Source organism: Pelmatolapia mariae, linkage group LG3_W (genome assembly GCF_036321145.2).
Source record: "Pelmatolapia mariae isolate MD_Pm_ZW linkage group LG3_W, Pm_UMD_F_2, whole genome shotgun sequence".
NCBI lineage: Eukaryota > Metazoa > Chordata > Actinopteri > Cichliformes > Cichlidae > Pelmatolapia > Pelmatolapia mariae.
Genome location: NC_086229.1, coordinates 42,897,409 through 42,919,241, shown reverse-complemented (window position 1 = coordinate 42,919,241; position 21,833 = coordinate 42,897,409). Strand labels below are relative to the sequence as shown.

General features: G+C 46.8%; 1 protein-coding gene across 1 annotated transcript; it reads left to right on the top strand.

Moving 5' to 3' along the window:
- The first annotated feature begins 775 nt into the window (after positions 1-775).
- On the top strand, positions 776-12,127 carry LOC134622933 (carcinoembryonic antigen-related cell adhesion molecule 5-like). Its single transcript, XM_063468217.1, has 9 exons — positions 776-824; positions 1,051-1,365; positions 3,813-3,976; positions 4,081-4,210; positions 6,342-6,617; positions 8,384-8,665; positions 9,703-9,957; positions 11,313-11,430; positions 12,001-12,127. Exons 1-9 carry the CDS (start codon positions 776-778, stop codon positions 12,125-12,127), a joined length of 1,716 nt encoding a protein of 571 aa, XP_063324287.1.
- Positions 12,128-21,833: the final 9,706 nt, after the last annotated feature.

Genomic DNA, 21,833 nt, shown 5'->3' with positions numbered 1-21,833 from the left:
TTTACCTTTTTGATTAAGGTCATAAAAACACTTAAAGGCATTTTAAAGGTAAACTGTGTTACGGACACACTTCTGTGTAATGAATTCTTCCTGCTTCCTGTTCACTTCTACAAAGTTTCATGCAGGTGTTAGTATGATCAGTGGTTAGAACCAAGGTCAGATCAGCAGATGATAGCACAGCTGGGTGGTGAGCGTCTCTCCACTGGGTGGAAGCATCGCCTCACTGAACTGCAGGTCCACTTTGTAAAAAGCTCTCGTGTCTTTGTGCGTCTGTTCAATCAGAATTATGAGTTATTTGTTAGAAATGGGCTGACTCAAAGTGTCTGACATGCCTTTGATGCATTACACGTGATGCATTCATCCAACGTTCATTTCGCAACATCCACAGATACTGTTTGATTTCCAGAAAATGCCTCTAACAGTAAAGTCATGAGTTATATCCACTTCATTGGGAATCACTCAGTGGCCAAAAACACCAGAAACAAACACAAGAACCCTCAAAGTAAAGACACACCGTGAGCACAGGGGGTCGTGGGACGAACAGAAGACTCAGAGAGGGGTCTCAGAGGTAAGGTGAGGGGGGGCACCTGAGCACGGAGGTGGGAGGGTTTAGATCTAAACTCTTTAAGAAACAGGAAGAGTGACGGGGGCGGGCTGCATATAAAGAGGGAGTGTGTGTGTGCGCGTTCACCTTTGGGTGTATCCCTCTAACAGCAGCAGGTACTGCCGTGTCTCCTCCGTGTCTCTCTCCGCTGGGAACACTTGAACCGTCCGGATGGATCCGCTCTCCCTGAAGTCGCTCCTGCTCCTGCTGCCGCTGCTCGGTGAGAGGATGAAGCTCCGAGCGCTCCGTGCGCTCAGCTGCTTCATGAGCTTTTCCTAGTTTTACTGTGTGCACATGCTCTCGTTATTATTATTATTATTATTATTATTGTTATTATTGTTATTATTATTATTATTATTATTATTATTATTATTATTATTATTATTATTATTATTATTATTGTTATTATTATTGTCTAATGTGCCTCTGTGGACTGTTCCTTGCAGGATGCTGTGTGGGGCAGGGCATTCTGGCCGAAGGTCCCGTGGCTGCACTTTTGGGGGGAAATGTCACCCTGAAAACTACGATTACGAACCAGAACCCCAGCGTCATAATCTGGAATTTCAATGGCGCAAATAATGTGGCTACATTTACAGGTGGATCTGTGAAAGTGAATGCAGCTTACACGGGGAGAGTTTCGCTTAACCCCACCGACGGCTCCTTGACCCTGTCCGCCCTGAAGCCTGGGGACAGCGGGGATTATAGCGTCACTGTGATAACATCTGATACTCTAGCCGGAGAGACTAAACTTCAGGTGGTCGGTGAGTAGTAATGTGTGCCATACCTGATCTGTTACCTGCAGAGGTGTGGCTTCAGACAAATGGAAGCTTCGTGTGAGTCTGCAGCAGTGCCGAGCTGATCACAGGGCGATTATTAAAGTGTCTTCATTTAGTTTGGGGCTTATAACGTACCCACGGGACAGCTGCCCGTAAAATGCCCACTTTTTAAAATGGAGTTTGGTTGGGATTTAGCTGTGAGCCACGCCTGCTTATCCCTGCAGTCTTAGAGAGAGAGCTGTGCGTTACTTAGCAACCGAACAGCTTATCCAGACCTTTGAGGACCACCTGTTGGAGGAGGAAAAGTTTGCTTTGTCACAGGTGAACGCGACACTAGAGCTCCTCCACAACTCTGTTCATTTCAAATAACCAGCAGTGTGTGAGGGCGTGGCTCGTGACACTGCACCCTCCAGTCAGTGTGGCCGTGTGTACACAGCTTTGTGGGGCCAAAGTGTGGTTTGAGTGAGTGTCAGGGTTACAGTTAGGTTATGGTTTAGGCTTAGGATTAGTGTAAGGGGCTAGGGAAAGCATTGTCAGGTAGATGTCCCCACAGAGATATGAAAACACCTGTGTGTGTGTGTGTGTGTGTGTGTGTGTGTGTGTGTGTGTGTGTGTGTGTGTGTGTGTGTGTGTGTGTGTGTGTCAGCTCTGATGTTCTGACCTCACATTCAAAAACCGTGTGTCCTTCAGCAGCTGCTGGAGACCCAAACCAGCATGAGGAGGAGAGTAAGGCTAACAGTCACCACAGCAGCGCTGCTCGTGTTGCTCTGCAGCTGCTGGATGATGCGTTTGTGTCTGTGATAATAAGGAGGAGCAGAGCGTATGGTGCACAGACAGTGTGAATATGGATGTGTGGTGGATGCTTGATGTTCTAGATTGCAAAGTAGGATTAGCAGCGTCATTGGGTGATGTGAGCTGGCTGTAAATGTGACAAACCTCCAACAGGAACATCCTGCCACTCAGCCTGCCAGCATGCCTACAGGCTCTTATTTTGAAGGTCATGTTAGAGAAGACTAACTCGATTGCTGTTACTGGGACATAAAACCTGCATGTGTAGAATCACCAGTGAAGTCAGAGAAACACAAACAGCTTCCTTAGCATTAGCTGTCCCCTCACGTCTCTCTGTCTCCTGCACCTCTGGTGATGTCAGCCAGACCATTAATACTGTAGTTATTACCTGTATCGTGTGCTGGGTTTGTGGATTGATAAAATCAGTAAAGCAGTTTCTGGAATAATTACACAAATTCAAATATCCTGTTTTATCCAATCAACAAACTGAATCTGGAATATGTTGAACATTTTTTAAATAATGGAAAGATGAACTGAACAAACACAGTCACAGTATTTTTGAGAATATAACTTCCTCCAGTCGGGCTCATGTCACCTTCTGTCGTTACTCATCGAGGTGCGATCAGCACACAGCACGCAGCCTGTTTATGATTGAGACGGTTCCACTCAGGACCTGCGAGGCTCCAGTGGGCACACACCCACTGACTCTCTTTGCACCAGAGTGGATCTTTAATGTTCCCGTGGATCAGTCAGCTTATCTGTTATCAGCCAAGCTATCGTAGAACAATAATCTCAAAGTAGCGATGGTGTGAAGCTCCTGAAGGCCGACTGGTTTCCATTCCTTTGTGTCGCTCCCACACACCCACTGTTGCCTAATCACCAGTGAACAGTAGCTCTGGGATTACTGCAAACGAGTCGAGCCGGTTGCTTCTGTTTCTCTTTCGTCTTCATCCATCACGATTTCAGAGCACAGTTGTATGAAGAGAGAACAGCCTGCGCCGCTGGCTGCTCATTTGTAGTAGGATTTCAAAAATAAAGGTGCTGATTAATTTTAATCTGTGGAAATATTCGCCTTAACACACCCTGACAGAGTCCCAAACTAGTGGAAGGCCTGAGCAGGCTCGACCCAGTCAAACCTGTGTCCTTCACAACCAATTAGAACAGAAGTACTGTTTTATTTTTGTCCTCTGAGTCGGCCTCCCCTCTCTGAGAGCCAAAGGAAGCAGGCAGTGCTAGTAGACTTCGCTGAGATCCCCAACCTGCTCTAACTCGCACACAGAGGCTGCTTTAACTCTGCTCAGGTTTTATGGCGATGCTTACTTTGTTAGTCATCATCTACAAACGAGGAGGTGATGCAAACGTTGGCCTTAAACCAACAACCCAGCAGTGCTTAATCTGCTTCTGCACAGTCAAGCTAACTGTCCATTAGGCCCTCGTTCAAAGGGGAAACGATGCAACTGGGTGTGTTTAGTTCATATCTACCAGACAAAAGGGTGTCGAGTATTCAGAGAAACTGTGATGGTAGGACAAATTGTAAAATAAAAAGTAATTCTTGAAAGTTTTGGTGAGGAGAAAAATCATTATAAAAATCAGAAAGAACGTTTGTGCTCATGCTCTGCTGCTGTGTTGGTTCCTCCCTGCAGAGCCCGTCTCCGACGTGATCATCAACTCCAACGTTCCTGATGCCATTGAATACAACAGCACTGTGATTCTTACCTGCAGCGCTAAAGGCTCCTTGCTCAGCTTCAAATGGATCAACGGCAGCGCGCCCATCGTGGTCGACGGCACACGCATCACAGAGATGAAGGTCAGTTCATACCTGATTGTTTCTGCGTTGTTTGATGTGAAACTTTGGGTCGGTGTTTCACTTCTACCTGAGTCATCCTCGTTTGTCTTCTGTTTGTATCGCAGACGAACTTGTCCAGCGTGCTGACCATCAAAAATGTTCTGAGGACGGACCTGGTGGGTCCGATCTACTGCTCAGCATCTAACTCGCTGACAACGAAATCTACCACCACCCCTTTCAACCTCACCGTCTACTGTAAGTACTGCAGCCGGACTGCACGACACTGCTCAGAGCACAATACCAGAGGCTTTTAGTCTGGGTGTTGCTGAGCAGACATGCAGCAAACACAACAGGAAGTGTAGCAGAGAATCCGCCGAGTTTCTGCAGATGTGGAAGCACGGCTGAGGGCAAAGGTTGCATCCTCGCAGCAGACGGTTTCAGCTGCTCAGCCCCGTCAGGTCTGTGCTCAGCTCTTAGAAAGCTGAAAGCTAGCCGTGGAAGTCAGCGAGCGTCGGATGTGTAAGGAGGTGTTTTTGGCCCCAGAGGGGGAAAGTGGAACTGTAATACACACCTGCTGTTCCAGTCACGAAAACTGCAGTTTTCTTGGAAAGACGTCCTCGCCTGCTGACGTGTCGTGACATGAAAGCCGTGGGCTTATTTTCCCGCTCATCTCGTGACCTCCCGTCTATCACCGACCTCGGATCAAAACACAGATTAACACAAATTCTAGTTCGGCAGATTGCCACAAAAGTCCCGACTGCAGTTTTCTGAAAGATGAGCCGTCGTCTTTTAACGACTGCGCGCTCATCACCGCCCTCCATGTGAAGCAGATATCTAATGGCAGACTGCGTTGTGATTACAAACAGGGATTGGTTGCAAAACTGGCTTTACATTATAAAAGATAAAATGCAGCAGCAGCAACATCAGTGGACTCACACAGCAGCAGTTCATCCCTTTAGCACGAGTGAAAACACATAAAGGAGCGTATAATGGATAAAAAGCAGGTTCCTTTACTATTTTCCTCTTTCAAAGTAATCAAAAGCGCTTTGGGAACCTTCAGCCCTCAGAACTCATACTAATAATAAAACACCACATTTAAACTTATCATTTAGTACAGGGGGAGGAGCTACAGAGAAGGTGCCTTACCACTGTGGAGTCCATGCAACTGTAGCTGGGAACCCCCACACATGCAACATGTTTACTAGCGGTGTCCCACTGATTAGTGCCCCACTGCAACAGTGACATGTGGAACCTTAGTATTACACAAATTCCATTTAAATAATAACAAATCAAATATATGCAGTGCTGTTTATCTCAGCTACACATGCAAACGCTCGCTGCCCTCACATTTGTGTTTCCTAAAGAGTGTGATCAGCTGTGAGGGGGACCTGCTGTTTCAGGGCTCTCTGATGCATACTCTTAATGCTGGCATGTTTCCTGACACCTGCATATTTAGCATTCCTGTACAGGTATTTCCTGTTAGCTGTGGCAGTTGGACAGTTAGCCTGTTCTTTACTCTTACATTGTTTGAAGCGTTGCACCTGAATGAGCGAATGAGCTCCACACCTGCCGCACAACAAAGGTCAAACATGAGTCAGGCCCGGTCGGTCCTTCACACCCGGCATTTAAAGTCTTCAGTAAGCACAGAGGTGTCGCTGCTGGGTGAGACGTGACCATTGCTACTCACACACGCAGGCATGTGTGTGTTTGTGTGTTTGCATGGCGCACCCTCTCAGTCTGTACTAACCACACTGTGTACACACTTCCACTCCTGCATGACTAACCTGAGACACAGCGACCGCTGCTGAACTCTGTTATTAATTAATATGAAGCTGACGGCTTCATCGGGTCTGGAAGGAACTCCCAGTTAGCCACGGGGGCGAAATCTGTTTCTCTACAAGCCTGGAAAAGCTGTTCTTGTAGAGCTGGAGTCTCCACGAGCAAATATATGCTGAACTGTGTTCATTGTGGTGTTTTAAAGGAGAACAATCAACCATATGACTAGAGTTTGTTCTAAAGCAGTAGTTTGTCTCTCCGGCCTGGATGATTGTGCTTGATTTGTTAGCTTGTTATTCCTGCAGGTCTACAAAGTGATGAAGATGAGGTGTGTTTCACACAGAGTTTTACTGGTGGGGAAAACATAACTTCATTCATAATCTCTGAACACTAATTATCAAACAATAAGTAAGTAAGTAAAAGGGAATTATTGCAGTCATTATGTATTAATGTCATATGAAAGGATGTAGTCACTGACTCCACCCATCACGTTTCCGCTGCTGTCATCTTGGCGATTAGAGCTGCTGGTGACAGTTTGTCAGTCGGTTTAATGATGAAGTACAAACTGTTTACAGTCATGTTGCGCTCCCCCTCTCCATGTGCTCCACAGACGGACCTGATGATGTCACCATCACGCCTGCAAATCCACCCAAGTTCGTCCAGGCAGGTTCCACGTTCAACCTGAGCTGCTCGGCCAGCTCCCTGCCGTCCGCCTCCTTCACATGGTACTATAACGGGACAATGATTGGGACTTCCAGCTCCGTCCTCACTCTGGATATGATCAAAGCCCAAGGGTACACGAAGGCGGCTGATTACACCTGTCGGGCTGAAAATCCCAAGAGCAAACGCAACGTCGCTTCCCCGGCTGTTTCCTTTGCCATTATGGGTGAGTAACATGGCTGAGCTGCGTCATTGTACAGTTACTACAGGTCCAGGAGAAAGTCTGGCTGTGATTATCTGCACAATCTTATTAATTTAGGTAAGAAAGATGTCAAATCCAGGCGGCCTGCTGTGATTTCATATATATATATATATATATAGTCACTGTCAGGTTGGCATTTATATGTAACACATAGAGTTTATTGAGTATTCAGGAACATAAAAGCCGGTCAGGCAGACTGAAGGACTCCTGCTCTTTTCTCTGTGTGAGGCTTTTAAATGATGTCCATGAGTCATCATAAGTGCTCGTGACCCTCGTCACAGTTTTCACCTGCGAGGTGTTGAAACGTTGTGCTAACAGAGAATGTGAGTCGTCTGTCATTTACAGCCCAGGACTCTTTTTCTTCATGTTTTTCAAAGATGTTGTTTTCAAGCTGGCTCTGTGCTGTGGGGGTGGGGGTGGCAGACCTGTGAGAAACCTGCTGGGTTGGAGGCCGGCTTCATGTTTGTGCCCTGAGGAGTTTCTCTTTGTCTTTGATGACGGAGGGGAGTTCGCCTGAACAGAGGAAACAACATGTCATTTTTTGGCTTCTCGCGGGCTGAAACGATAAACTGTAGCCTAAAGCATAAAAATCACAAACGTTATAGTAGCTACTAGGTCACGCTTGTGTTATTTAATTATGAATCTAATGATTTTAATCAGAAATGCTTTAGTTAATTAAAAATGGACATTATTGATTATAGGTCTTCAAATCATAGACAAGCCCCCAAATTATCATAAATGGACTCAAGATTACTGAGAAGCAGGACGATCAAACTAACATAACACAAACACCCGAGAGGGTTGATGGCAGGCAGATGGAAAAGAGGCGGAGCCTCTTGGTGCTGTTATCAGTGGTAAAGAGAGCCTGAACTACAAGAGAGAGAGAATGAAGGTTAGCCCCGTTCTTCGGCCTCAGTTGGATGTTTCTTCTTCCCTTACTTTGGGATCCATGTCAGTTTGAGTACACAGAGTGTAAAGTTTTATAATTCCTATAATTATGCTAATTCTTAATAGCTTTAAATGTCTGAGTTAAGGATTCAAACATCAGGTTTCTTAGTTTTTCGATGCCTCCAACCTCCACAGAGGTCACGATGCTCACAAAACAGACTTTAATTGGCTGCCGTAGCCGTCGTGTACCACCCAGTCACAGACAACCTACCCGGAGGTGTGGAGTGAGAACGTGTTTGTTTAGCAGGCGACGTGGCTCTAATCAGAAACCCTGTGCAGTTGCATTGTGGGACGTGTTGGATCCAGCTTGTCGCTCACTGGTTCGTGAGGTTTTGGCATTCGGCCATCAGCGTCTTTTGTTTTTGAAATCAGGCAACGGCATGCTCACGCTGTTGCAGCATGTCAGTCAAAGGCCTGCCACGCCCTGACTCATGACTCTGTTGTCTGTTTCTGCTGAAGGAGACTGTAAGTTAGAAAATGAACATCATGTTGTTACCGGTAAGACTTCAAACTAGCTTCTAAGACAGAAGCATCTCAGGAATTTGCTCTGCCGAGGTTGTAAATCAGGCGCAGAGTGGGGTCATTTTCTCAGACATGTTCACACCTGGTCTATCCTGACTGTATTTACAGTCTCTCCTCCTTACTGCAGTTTGGATCACTTCTTTATGTATCTTTAATAATTGATGTAATATGTGCCAGAAAATAGAATGATCACAATAAAATCAGAATAATAAACACAGGAAGAGCCTTAACATCCTTGTGTCTCCCTTTAATTTTCCTAGAGGGAATCTCGAGTGTTAAAATCATCGGTCCGACTGGTGTCCTCATCGCCGACAACAGCACGGCAAACCTCAGCTGCCAGGCGACGGGGGGCACCGTGGGGGACATAGACTGGCTGAAAGACGGTAAACCTCTAGGGCCTTCCAGCCCTCGTGTGGTTTTTGCTGCTGACAAAACTTCAGTGCAGATCAGCCCGCTGCAGAAGGACGACAATGGAAGGTTCACCTGTCGGGTCAGCAACGCCGTCAGCAGCAAAGAAGCCCACTACAACATGCAGGTCGTCTGTAAGTGTTTGCTTTGCTGAGATACTCGAACATGTGTGTGGGGCTGTATGCATTCATGTGCCTGTGTTTGGCAAGGCTTTGTTTTTATTGGCTTTAATCATCTTCATTAAAGTCCAATAAACTTCCATAAAAGTGTTAGTCAGACAGTAGAGGTCCTGCACACGCCTCACTCGGTGTCCCATCCACAGCAGGTATAAATATCAGACAGAAAGTTCAGCTCCAGCAACAAAGACGTGCCATTTTTAAATTCACTGTTATTATTTCCAAAGAATATCATGTTTCAATACCTTGGACTGTGTTCTTTCACTATCCGGTACTTAATTTAAGAGTCTGTCAGTAACCTTCCAGTTTCTGTGTATCGAGAGCATAATTCACTCCATATGTTTCTAATCAGGTGGTAGTACCACCTTTAATTACACCCGAAAAAGGCTTTTTACATAAACAGACTGAAAAATGTTCCTGAATCAGTGAGGTTTGCTCTTAACTGAAGTTCATTTGGATCGTTTTTAACCTCAGGTTCTCTTTTTTTGTGTCGCCTCCTTTCTGATCCTGTTACACCACACAGCTACTGAGGTCACACATCCTGGTTTTAAGTAGAAACATCAGAGTTCACACAACAGCTTCCTTTTTCACTACCAGTGCGTAATATTTCATGGATGGATGGTTACGCTCTGTCAGCTGTTAACGATGGTCATCAGTAAAGAGTCAGAGTAACGACAGACGTGCTAATAATTCACTTCGCTGTAAAGACAAGTTCGTGATTATGAATCATGGAGAAAAATAACTTCTCTTGGGTTTTACTTCTTTCATATCCAGGCTCTTATTTTGACATTTTTTCCTGTCTTGCAGCACTTTGGTCAGCACGATTGGTTTTAGATCAGCTTTATATTTAATTGTGATCCAGCGATCACATCCATGTGAACACTGCGAACAGGAAGTGGGGATGTTTGTTGTTTTCTGTACAGAAAATAAAACAGGACACATTTTTCACCTAAATCCAAACGATAAACCGGCTGGTGTTGTCATGTTGTGTCCAGATGGTCCTGAACAACCGACTATAACGGCTAGAAAAGCCGTGGAAGTCAATCAGCGAGAGGAGCTCACCTGCTCCGCTGCATCTGTTCCTCCTGCCAACTACACCTGGAAGTTAAACGGCACCGCAACTACAACCACAGCGGCGGTGTTCATTATTGCAAGTGCAACATACAAAGACACTGGAACGTACACATGTGAGGCACGCAACATCATCACTGGCAAGACCACCTCCACCAGCCACAACCTGTCTGTCCGAGGTGAGCTCCGTCATGCAGCTCAGACTGATCATTAAATGAAAATACAGACTTTACTGCCTCAGCGCTGCACAGCCTGCAGGGACACCGCTGAAGTTTTGTGCTCCTCTTAAATTCTTACGGGCGTGAACGTTTATGTTTGTATATTTGTTTTTTTAACCAATGAGGAAGCACCAGGTCAGAGTTTACTGCCGGCACGTGACGTCCACGTCTGTTTGTCTGACATCATCTCAGAGCTTCAAAGAAACCCAACCAGTTCATGTCGTTTGCATATGGCATGAACCCAAGTTTAAGTTTTAATGCTGGCAAAGTATTGCAAGTGTTCAGGTCATTACAGACCTCTAAAAGTACCGACCAAATTCTTCTACATAAGGCCAGCTGTATTTTAATCATCACTAATTATTGTTATTAGATTGGCATATTTCAAAACGTGCAGACACAGTTCAGGGTTTACCTGTTCAAGCTTAATATGCTCAAACATACAACCTGCCGGTGACAGCTGCTTTTTAAGCTGGCAGATATTTGCTGTCTAATAAGTTTTTCTTGTGTTCTCTGGTGCTTTAATACAGACTTTTATTTGGAGACTTTATTCCATAGTAATAATTCTGTTCATGGTAGAGAAACCTCTGCTACACTGAAATCCTCATTTTACATGCTAACATTACAAATATAATAAACAGGTTTTTCCTTCATTTTCTAAAAGACGTGATCATTAAGCTACGTAATGTGTGACTCACATTTTCAGGTTTTAAGAACACAAAACTGCATCTTGAGTAAAGCTTGTAGGCAAAGTTGGGAACTACAGATGCACAATAAGCTAATGTTAGGCGATTTTAAGCTAATGCTAGCTTCAGCCGAGGATGACACAGTCCGGCTTCGACTGGTCGACGATTTTTGTGCAGAAAAAGCTTCTTCCTCTCTTTGCCTTTCACAATAAGGGTCCTTTTTATATATACTCTATGTCAAAGCGGTGTACAGCAGATTAAAAAAATATTCCTAGTTGCATATTTTCTTAGCATATAAATTACTATGAAAAAGAACTGAATCAGCTTCATTGTTTGACACGGACACGGAAATGTAACGAACGAGGTGACGTCACCCTGAACGAACCAAACATTATCAGACCGTTTTTAAACACTCGTCCTGTTTTCTTCTTCTCTAGTCTTACTTTCAGTTTTGCCAGCTAGCAGCGGGGGAGGTGTAGCGGTGCGCCGCCTGTTTACTGTTATGTTGGAATGAGGATCTTCTGTCCTGTACATTAATCAGAGTTAGAGATCACAGTCACACTGAGTCACGCATACTTAAACACACAGTCACAGAGAATGTCCATACTAAACTACCAATGACTGTCTTTACAGGGGAGGGAACGCTGGATGGTCTCTCAGATGGAGCCATTGCTGGAATCGTCATCGCCGTCATCATTGCTGTGGTCCTCGTTGTCGTAGGCGTCTATTATTACTGCCGACAGAAAGTCCCGTAAGTACTCCTGCTTCCTGATATCTAAAATGGGCATGCAGGGGGGCACATCGGTCAGCCAATGGGATGAGGCGATGGAGCGGCTGAGTCAGAGAGTCAGCTTGCTTCGAGGTGTGATGCTGAACCAACCAAACCAACAAAACAGGTCTCACTGTGGCTGAAAATGATAGTAACGTTGGAACCAGACTGTTTACTCGAGGGTAGTTTCCTGATTTTAACTGGCTGACGAGATATGACTGAGATACTGTTCTTTCTCAACAAACTGGGAAAAACACTTTGTGTGGAGCTGGAAACAGAAAGAAATATCTGTGAGATTCACCACCCGTGGACCCAAAAGAGGCTGACAGCTTAAAGCTGTGAAAGAGTGTTTGTATCCTTCATGGTGACAATAGCTCACTGAGATGTTCTGAGCGAGCTTCCCACTGCTGTTGTTTCTTTACGTTTCCACTGAGCCACAACAGCGCTCTAATGTGTTGTAACGTGGAGAAACTGGGTAATCACACTGAGTCGGTCTCCACAGACTGACTCCAGATTCAGAGTGAGCTGCTTATTTTGATTTTTCCCCATCAGAGTGCTTCAAATGTCCAAACAGTGTGAGGAACGTTACTCCCCCGCTCCGTGTTTTCCTCCGCTGTGTCTGCCACTTCATGACCTCCCAGGAAACGTTCTTCATTCCTCTCATGCCTCGGCGTATTGAAACATGTTCCCAGATGTACCCTACTCAGATATTAAAGAGCCGCCGCGCCCTTCGGCACCATTTCAAAAGTAACTGTCACCTTTGCACAAGCTGGCCGCAGCCACTGTTTCTTAGATGACAGTTTGGGAGCAGCGCCTCCACCGGTAAGATGGAGGTAAAGACTAGAAAGAACATTAGAGTTCTGCAGCACCGTCGTAACTTTAGGAACACTTTATAACAGACTATCATCGGGGAAACTCTTCCCTGTTACAAACGATCAGATCTGCAGACACAAATATGTTAAACGGTGCTACAGTTGAAGTCACGGCACGCTCTTCCAGAGCAGAGCGAGTGATGCAATCACATCACATCACATTTTGACACACAGCAGGAAGCTGCGCTGCTGAAACAAAGAACAGTCCAATGAGTCACAGATGCAGCCTCCAGCATGTAAACTCTCATATTACTCACTGCAGCCAAACCAAGCAATGCAACACAGGAAGTTACCTTTGAAAATGTGTGTGTGGGGGGGGGGGGGGCGTGTGAAGTTCCAAGGAAGTGAATGAATGAACAGGTATGAAGTGTGTCTGCAGGAATCTCACAAACACGAAAGCAGCAGAATTACCCGTTGGAAGCCCGTTTGTCTCTGTGGACGCGAGCACAAAGTCTTCTTAACAGACCGCTGTCATGTGACGCCTCGGGACCTCTTGATGTCTCAGGTAGAGGGGCGTGCACCTGCAGGTCCTCGGGTTGACTGACCTGTCCGATGTGGTGACAGGAGGCCTTTGTTCTGTTTTGACTTCCTGTGACGGTGGAGATGTGGATGGATGATTGTCATCCTGGAGCTGATTACCTATGTTAGCTCTGCGCTCGCTCAGGTGAAAGAGACGGAGACGTAAATGAAGTGTTAAATATTTAAAGAGGTGATTTCCTGGAAAGGAAAAGCAGTTTTCACAGCGTTTCATTTCTTCAGGGATAAATGTAACATTCTGAAACAGCAAAAAGGTTATTTACTCCTACTGATTGGTCAGTGGGAGTCTGTAGCAGGATCTGGGCATGCTCTGATGAGTTTTCTCTTCCATGCTGTGTGACACCCTGGTGGACATGTTGACCTGGTTAAAGAGGGATCATGGTTCTGGTTAAGCACCATGGAGCGTCTCTATAGGCTCCGGGGACACAGCCACTGACCCAGGCAGGGAGCACAGAGCTGTAGGTGGGACTATAGCGGTCAGTCAGTGGAAAACAAGAAAGACAGGAAGCAACCGTACGTTCAGACAAACAGAGCTATCACACACAGGCATCTTAAACACACACACCCAGAGCGAGCGAGAGATGGAGCGAGGCAGTGACAGCAGATAAAGACTGGCGATGACAGACGAGTGTGTAAACTCACAAACATGCTGCTGTTTGTGCGCTGCACAGTGTTTCAGTGTGTAGTCTCACAGTAATGTTACACTAAGGTACGAGTGTGAAACACAGATCCTTGAAACATCAGTTTTTCCTGCTCCAGGCGCTGGATGATGTCATGGAGAGCTGATATGCCAAATATGGTAATCTCATGAAAACAGCTCTGACTGTGAGCTCAGAAGCCCCGCCCCCACCTCACCTGCAGAACAAGATTGGTCTGAGCTGTGAATCCAGGAACAAACACGAGGAAATGAGCAGAACAGGTCGAGCATCAGCGCTCCTCTGTCTGACACAGTGAGGTGTGCTTTTATTTTGAAAGGCTGTATGGTTTAACCTGCTGACACCTGATGAACCCACAGACACACACATCAGTAACAGACTTCAGGAATAAATGCTTCCCAAATATGTAATATGACTAAAAATGTAGAAACACGCAGATGTGTGAAGATCTCGTGCTGTGATATTCAAATCAAAGTCGACATAAGGAAAGAGAAACACGGTGTTCAGATCAGCACACACACGAAGCCACCTGCTTAGAAACAAGCTGGCTCATGTCTGCAAGAGCTGGCACCGTTCAGGTGTGGAGAGGCTTCACCTGATAACGTCAGCAGCGATCTGATGCTGAGAGCGTCACAGCTGAGCCGTCGTCCTGCATCTGATACGCAGATTTATTCAACATCACTTATCTGTGACATCACTGCAGCAAACTTACAGGTTAGGGTCAGTTCTAGTCACAGTCTGGGGACTACATTACCCACAGTGCAACTTCTAGCACAGACTGTACACAAAGATGGAAATGTTTGCTGTGCAGTAAAACCATTTTTTTGGGAAAGTCCGGTTTTGTAGTCTCAGTTTACAGATTTAGGGTCAGGAGATGGAGCTGAGGGTGGAGCTGAGGGTGGAGCTGAGGCTAGCCCTGGGTGCAGCTCTGTTAGCCATGAGTCAAAGCATGTATGATCAGGACTGGACGACGCGGAGGCTGAAGTCGTTCAGTTCAGCTCACAGAGCTGAGGACAGGAACCGAGAAAAGGGTGGCGAGAACACGAGGAACAGCTCAGCGTTCACTTCTGCTTCCAGATCAGGTTAGAATGGCACCACCCACACACACCACCCGTCATCCTGCCCCTCTGTGGAGGGAGGCCGGTGGTGTTTTGGATGAAAACACTGAGGACAAACGTCAAACGATAAACCTCGTTGTGTCGGAGACCAGAAACCCGTCCATCTCTGCCCAGGGTGGCCTTGTTCCCTTAGAGGTGCAGTCACTGCAACGCTGAGGAAACACTGCCTCCGTCTTTCACACAAAGTCCGGAGTTCCCCGCGTGAGAGCAGGCGTGGATAGACCTAACAGTCGGGAATACTGGGAGTGCTCTGACCGGTCGGCCCTGCAGGCTCAGACAGCGGGCTGATGCTCCCACAGAGCCTGACTGACTCCAAATCCAGCCTGTAATTAAGCATTTCTCTGTGGTTGTTTTGCAGCGCGATGAATCGTCTCTCCGGATAAAAGCGCGATTTTCCAATAATTACAGGCGGCAGCATTTTGGTGACATGAAGGATTCCCTCAGAGCTTCATCACTTTTATTCACACTCGGAGCTCAGATTGAAAAGAAGACCAGCCCGACCGCTTTGGTCATATTTCTGAATCCCTCCATCTGCTCCTCTGTGCTGCGTTCAAAAACAAGCAGCCAGCTGGGAAAACCCGCTCACGCCTCCCCTCGCTCATAATTACCAGTTACAGCTCACCAAGAGAAGCACGAGCAGCGTCCAGCACGCTTTACGAAAAGAAGGTTCAAATCAAAAAAATTTGGACATTTTTTCATTGGCTGAGGAGTTGACAGCCGCTCCAATCAGGGCCTTGTTGCAGCGCGGTGGGAGGGAGCAGCTTTCAAACGCAGTGGTTTTAAAATTCCTCAGCTCTGAATGAATCCCGGGAGCTGCTCCGTGCCCAGCAGGGCGGGGCCTGTGTCGGGGGGAATGGCAGGAATGTCGTTGTCATGTCTGCACTCGTCTTCTGTGTGTTTGTGTCGCTGCTCGTCTCTCACATCACGCCGCAGTTCAAAGGTTTCTGCACGCTGCCCACCTCCTTCCTGTTTAGCCGAGGTCGTCCGTCAGCGCTGAGCTGCATGTGTGCGGCTTGCTCTCCCGAGCGAGCGGTGCTGAGAGGCTGAAAGAGGAACAAGGAAGAGGAACTCGTCTGTAGATCCCAGAGAGACGGAGCCTCGTCTCGTTCCTGCCTCTAACATGACAGCAGGTGTTACTCAGAGCTGCAGTTTTAATGAGAGTTTGTGCAGCGCTCACAGCTGGACACAGAAATCATCTTCTGTGTGAACAACACTGAACATTTTAACATGATTTCATTACATTTATATTATTTAATAATCTCTTTTCTTTTGGGGAAAACGAGCATCGAGTAGTAAGTCCACTAACGTCGGTGCGTGACCTCTGACCTGTGAGCTCATCTTTGTCCCTGACTGTTTGAAACAGCCAGTTTTCATTGAAGGCTGATGTTTGGTCTGCCCTTATCAGCAGACAGAGACGAATGTATCCGAGTTTCTATGATAAGATTCAGCGATTGAACCAAAAAGTATTTTCTTTGTTGAGTGGCTGATGTTTACTCCGAGAAATCTCGACTCCCTGAGTACTGCTGAGGTCGCATGACTGTCGCAGGTCTTAGATGTTTTCCAAGGACACCGTGGGAGTGGGGTGTGTGGGTCAGTGAGATCTGATAGCAGGATGAGCTCATACTGGAGCCGCTGTGTGTGAGTCACTCAGAGGTCTGTTTCTCTTGCGATGGCCCTGCTGACGTGCTGCTGAGGAAGGACTGAGATGAACGAGTTTATCTTTATAGAGAATGAGTCTGAGGTCAGATACTGACAGGTCGAATCACAGCAGCGATTAAAGAGCGTCAGGCGTAATGACGGAGACGGCTGCTGCTCTGCCGTTATTACAGAGGAGAGCGAGAGGCCGGCGAGCGAGAGGCCGGCGAGCGAGAGGCCGGCGAGCGAGAGGCCGGCGAGCGAGAGGCCGGCGAGCGAGAGGCCGGCGAGCGATCGACGCGGTGATGCGAGTGTTGAGGAGAAGGCACAAACACCAGGGTTGTAACATTAGCGGCCGCTCACTCTCTGACCTTTCACCTTTCTAACCTCTAAACAGAAACTGTGCTAGCAGCTGGTGGAGACTGTAGCTGGGTCGTGTTACACGTTATCGTGTTTATCGCTGCATTTGAACATCTCACACTGAACTTTTTCAGCTGACAGCACGGTTTGTTTGAAGGTCACGGCTCCTCGCCGTCAGCACGCTGCTGCAGAGACACGTCGTCAGTGCTAATCACTGTTTTCTGTTTCTTTGTGTTTTTCAGTATGTCCTCGCCGTACTAAAGAAGACGTCCTGATCGCTGGCGGTAAGTCTGATCCCTGAGCTGTGGGTGATGTAATGCACACTCAGCTGTGTGTTTGAGAGCAGCTGCTGTGGACACAAGAAGAGACAGTTACACATTTTGCAGTGTGACATCAGCAGGACTGTCCAGGTGACGGTCTGAGTCTGAGCGGGAGCTCCTGCTGCCACACACATGTATGTGTGAGCACATGTATGTGGCACTGATGCACTGACAGTAGCACATGTGTCTGTGCCGTGGGGATTCGCTTCTCACACACTTCTCTGATGTCATGCTGCTGAGCACGCTTTGACTGCAGCACGCTACGTTAGCAGCTGATGCTGACTAAGGCAGCGTAGCTGCTAATCAGTGCTGAGAACCAGCCTGATAACATCCTCAGTGCTGGCTGACACGGCCATCCTTTATGTACAGTCTGCAGCTTGACGCTGTGTTCTATTGGCTGCTCGCTGCTGATGCAGCAGCTCGCAAGGCACAGCCCCGCGTGCGTGTGTCTGTGTGTGTGTGTCTGTGTGTGTGTGTGTGTGTCTGTGTGTGTGTGTGTCTGTGTGTGTGTGTGTGTGTGTCTGTGTGTGTGTGTGTGTCTGTGTGTGTGTGTGTCTGTGTGTCTGTGTGTGTGTGTCTGTGTGTGTGTGTCTGTGTGTGTGTGTGTGTGTGTGTGTGTGTGTCTGTGTGTGTGTGTGTGTCTGTGTGTGTGTGTGTGTCTGTGTGTGTGTGTCTGTGTGTGTGTGTGTGTGTGTCTGTGTGTGTGTGTCTGTGTGTGTGTGTGTGTGTGTGTGTGTGTGTCTGTGTGTGTCTGTGTGTGTGTGTCTGTGTGTGTCTGTGTGTGTGTGTGCAACCCGTTCTCACTCCCAAATCGTAACATTTTACGCTAGGTGACAAATCGTCAACATATTACGTTTTCGGGCACCCAAGGCGTTCCTACGTCACGACATCGGAAAACTGCGGACACATGAGAACCGTTTGGACTCAATCTACACATCTTCGCTTTTTCCCTTAAAATCGCTTTAGAAAACACTATTTCACCTCATTAAAGTGCTGGTTAAGGTTAGGAATAAGGTTATGGTTAGGTTTAGCCATAAGGTTATGGTTAGGTTTAGGGATAAGGTTAGGTTTAGGCGTAGGGATACGGTTATGGTTAAGGTTAGGAATAAGGTTATGGTTAGGCATAAGGTTATGGTTAAGGTTAGGCATAAGGTTATGGTTAGGCATAAGGTTATGGTTAAGGTTAGGCATAAGGTTATGGTTAGGCTTAGTGATAAGGTTAAGTTTAGGGCTGCAGTACAGGGCTGGAAACCGCCGCATACCATAACAACGTGGAAGGTCACCTTTCGCGTTCCTCAGGAACGCCGCAGGACGTGACAAAACGTCGGGATGTTACGCCTCGGGAGTGAGAACGGGCTCGTGTGTGTGTGTGGGTGGGTGTCTGTGTGTGTGTGTGTGTGTGTGTGTCTGTGTGTGTGTGTGTGTGTGGACGATGCACCCAGAGTGTTGACGACGTTTATTCTTCCTGAAGGAAATGTGTGAGATGTTCAGTCTGCTCACCAAAATAAAAGCACTCACAGGAAACAGATAAAAATCACAAGTTTAATCAAAAAGCAGAACAAAAGTAATAAAACAGACAAATGGAGAGCGTCGTCCTTTAGACAGACCAGGACCGCTGAGAGCTGAATAACAGATCAGCAGAGCTCAGCGTTGAGTGGAGGCTGACTGCTGTTCAAAACAGGAAATGAAGATGTGATATTATTATTATTGTTATTGTTATTGCAAGGTGAGCGAATCCCAACAATCACATGACCCCCTGTGTGGAGGATGTTGGTGAACTTGGGGAGGCAGAACTCCATTTTAACAGGAAGTGACGTGTGCGACTTAAATCAGAGGAGCCGTCGGCGTTAGCTACTTTGTATTTGTGTTCAGCTCCACGTGCTAACAGGCTTCCATGTTTGTCTTTGAATTTGAAGGCTGGAGATCAGAATTCCTGCTCCGCTGTGCTCACGCTGTCTTCTTTCTCTGCGCAGGCCTACAGTTTCCATCATTGTATTTCCCATGATTCACCTGTGCAGCCCGGAGGAACAGCCAGACGGATCCAGCTGGTTTCCTGCGAAGCCTTGTCCCTCTGTCCCTCTGTCTGCCGTCTGTCTCAGCGGAAACGCCATTTAACCCAAACCATGGATTTAATCAGGGCTCGAGTTGCTTTTTATTTCACTTCTTTTACATTTTTGGAGCTTTTTTTTTTACCTCCACGTTCCTGTATCACTGGATCCTCCTCTCTTCTTCTTCTTCTTCTCTCGCTGTTAACAAACTTCATTCTTTGTCTCACCGCCGCCTCCTCTGCAAAACTCACAACACCGAGAAACTGAGACTGAAACGCTTCCTGAATTGAAGCTGACGCACTGACAGCTACAATGAGTGACTGTCTTTATCCTGCTGAAACCTGAGGAGGACACACACACACACACACGCACACACACACACACACACACACAAACAGCTGTGATGCCTGGCTGATCACAAACACAAAGGAGGCCACACATATAAAAATTTCAGGTTTTCAGGGTTAAAATAATGCTGCGGTTTGGTTTATCTCTCAGTCTGTGCCAGGTGGGCGGAGCCTGTGTGATGGGGGATGTTTCAAATGCAGCGGAGCATTTTAAAGTAAAGGTTTAGAGGCTTCCCTGGAAGCTTCGTGGGATCCCACATACCTCAGTTTATCCTGGCAGTGTTTATTTTTAGCATTTATAATGTTCCTGTTTCAGCCATCATCCACGGCGGGCATTCAGATAAAACATGGAATGATGTTTACTCTGAGCAGGCTGCTCCATTTTGAAATCGCCAACAGTCCGGTCAGACGGTCCCACTCAAAGGTGTGAAAGCGTCTGCGCTCAATCCTGCATCGTGCAGGCTGCAATCAGCGCTTCTCCTGATAAACAGCATCTCACGGCCTGGTGTTTCTAATATTTTGTCCGTCCCAGTCACATGAGAGAAACAGCAGATGGTGTAAAGCAGGAGCTCAGCCCGATCTGAGCGCGCTCGCTTTACTCTGATTACCTGCAGTAACTGGAAGCTCAGTCTGTGATTACACTGATGAGGGGCGCTGTCAGCCCGCCAATCAGAGAGCAGGTCTCAAACTCACTGAAGGCAGTGAAACACATGAATGCTGTAAAGCAGGAGCGTAACCACACACACACACACACACACCCACACACACACACACACAGACACACAGGTACAGTTTGTCAGGCAGGTGTCCCTCCATAACCCCAGCTGGGCTCCCTCCTGCAGCTTTACCTTCAGGCTGTCGCAGTGCTGCTTTAAAATGCTGCTGCAGTGTTTAGTGGAAGTGCGCGCACACAAACAAAGGGAGGAAACTTTGAGGAGGGCAAGATTCAACACGCAGGGACGAGGTGACGGGAAAACAGGGCTTAAAGAGTTGTAGGGGAGGGGGGGGGGGTGTTTGTGGGCGGGGACATTCTTTGACTTTTAGAGGGAAGGTTTGGTGAGGTTCGAGGAGGTGCTGACATTCTTAACCATGATTGGACAGAAGCTGTTTTAAATGATGCGTTCACAGCTGTGCGCACACACCCGGCTCACACTGCGCTCTGTACGATTTAAAGTTCAGCTTCCAGGCAGCCGTTTGAATATTTTGAGTCCTGCGCTCTGAGCTGATCCACCAGTTTGGTTTGTCTGGTGTGTGAGTGCGTGCACTGATCTCCAGTAAGAAGAGTATTTATTTAGTTTAGTTTATTAAAAAAGGAAAAACTTGGTAACTGGAGCTGAAGATCATAGCAGGTCTGCAGATCACACAATCAGAAGCTTTTTGGTATTTTAAGTTTGTGTGTTTTCACAAAGCCGCCGTGACCTCACCCTCTGATTCTGGGCTCATCGTGAAGCCTCAACACCATTTTAGCTTTTTCAGAGCCAGACGTGACCTCGTTCAGGCAGGGCAGCGATAGCTCCGTAGGTAGAGTGGTTGCCTCATGATCGGAAGGTCAGGGGTTCGACTCCACTGAACGGCTACCCTGAGGTACCCCTGAGCAAGGTACCGTCCCTACACACTGCTCCCCGGGTGCTGCATTGGTGGCTGCCCACTGCTTCACTGGGTGAATGGGTTAAATGCAGAGGAGAAATTTCCCTACGGGGACTAATACATTAAAAACAGAAAATCCGCTTAGCAAGCCATGTGATTGGATAACGGAATACAAATGAATGCAGGGGTCCAGTCCTGGCAGCCACGCCCCCAATCATGGAAATGCTGACACGTAATCATCTAAAGATTACGTGTCAGCGTTAGAAACATCATTATTATCAAGTTTTAATGGGAGTCTGTGGGGCTGACTCTCTGCTGGACCCCCTGCTGGCTGTTAGAGGTTTTTATCTGGATCTCTGTAGCTGGTTTTCTGAAAGCCATGAACATCTCTCACTGTCTCCGGTTTGGGAAAACACACAAACAGAATGTATTAAAACCAAGATGTGGGTCCTCTGTCGTCTGAAACACGAGACGCGTGTCTTTGAATGCAATACGAGCAGCCTTAACGAGGAAACTGTCCTCGCTGTAAATACATGATGATGTTCTACACTGTAAACTGTTTGTGTGACATGTTTTTTTTATTTTATATATATATATATATATGTGTGTGTGGGGGGGTTATGTTTTATGATTCTGTTTTTAATGTTTACAAAAACTCTCTGTATGAAAAAACATTTGTATAAATACTAAATGAGAAAATAAATGAAAATCATGTCAATCGGTCCAAAATGGTGAAAATCGTGTTTTTGAAAAGCCATAAAAATTGTCAAAATATTTTCCTAACTTCTTCCTGTTTCTTGTGTTTCCTTTTACTATGAGGCTTTTTTGAACAACCAATCAAAGTCTGTATGTGTTCAAACTGTCCAATCACAGCGTGTGTGCCTGCATGCCTGTGATGACTCAGG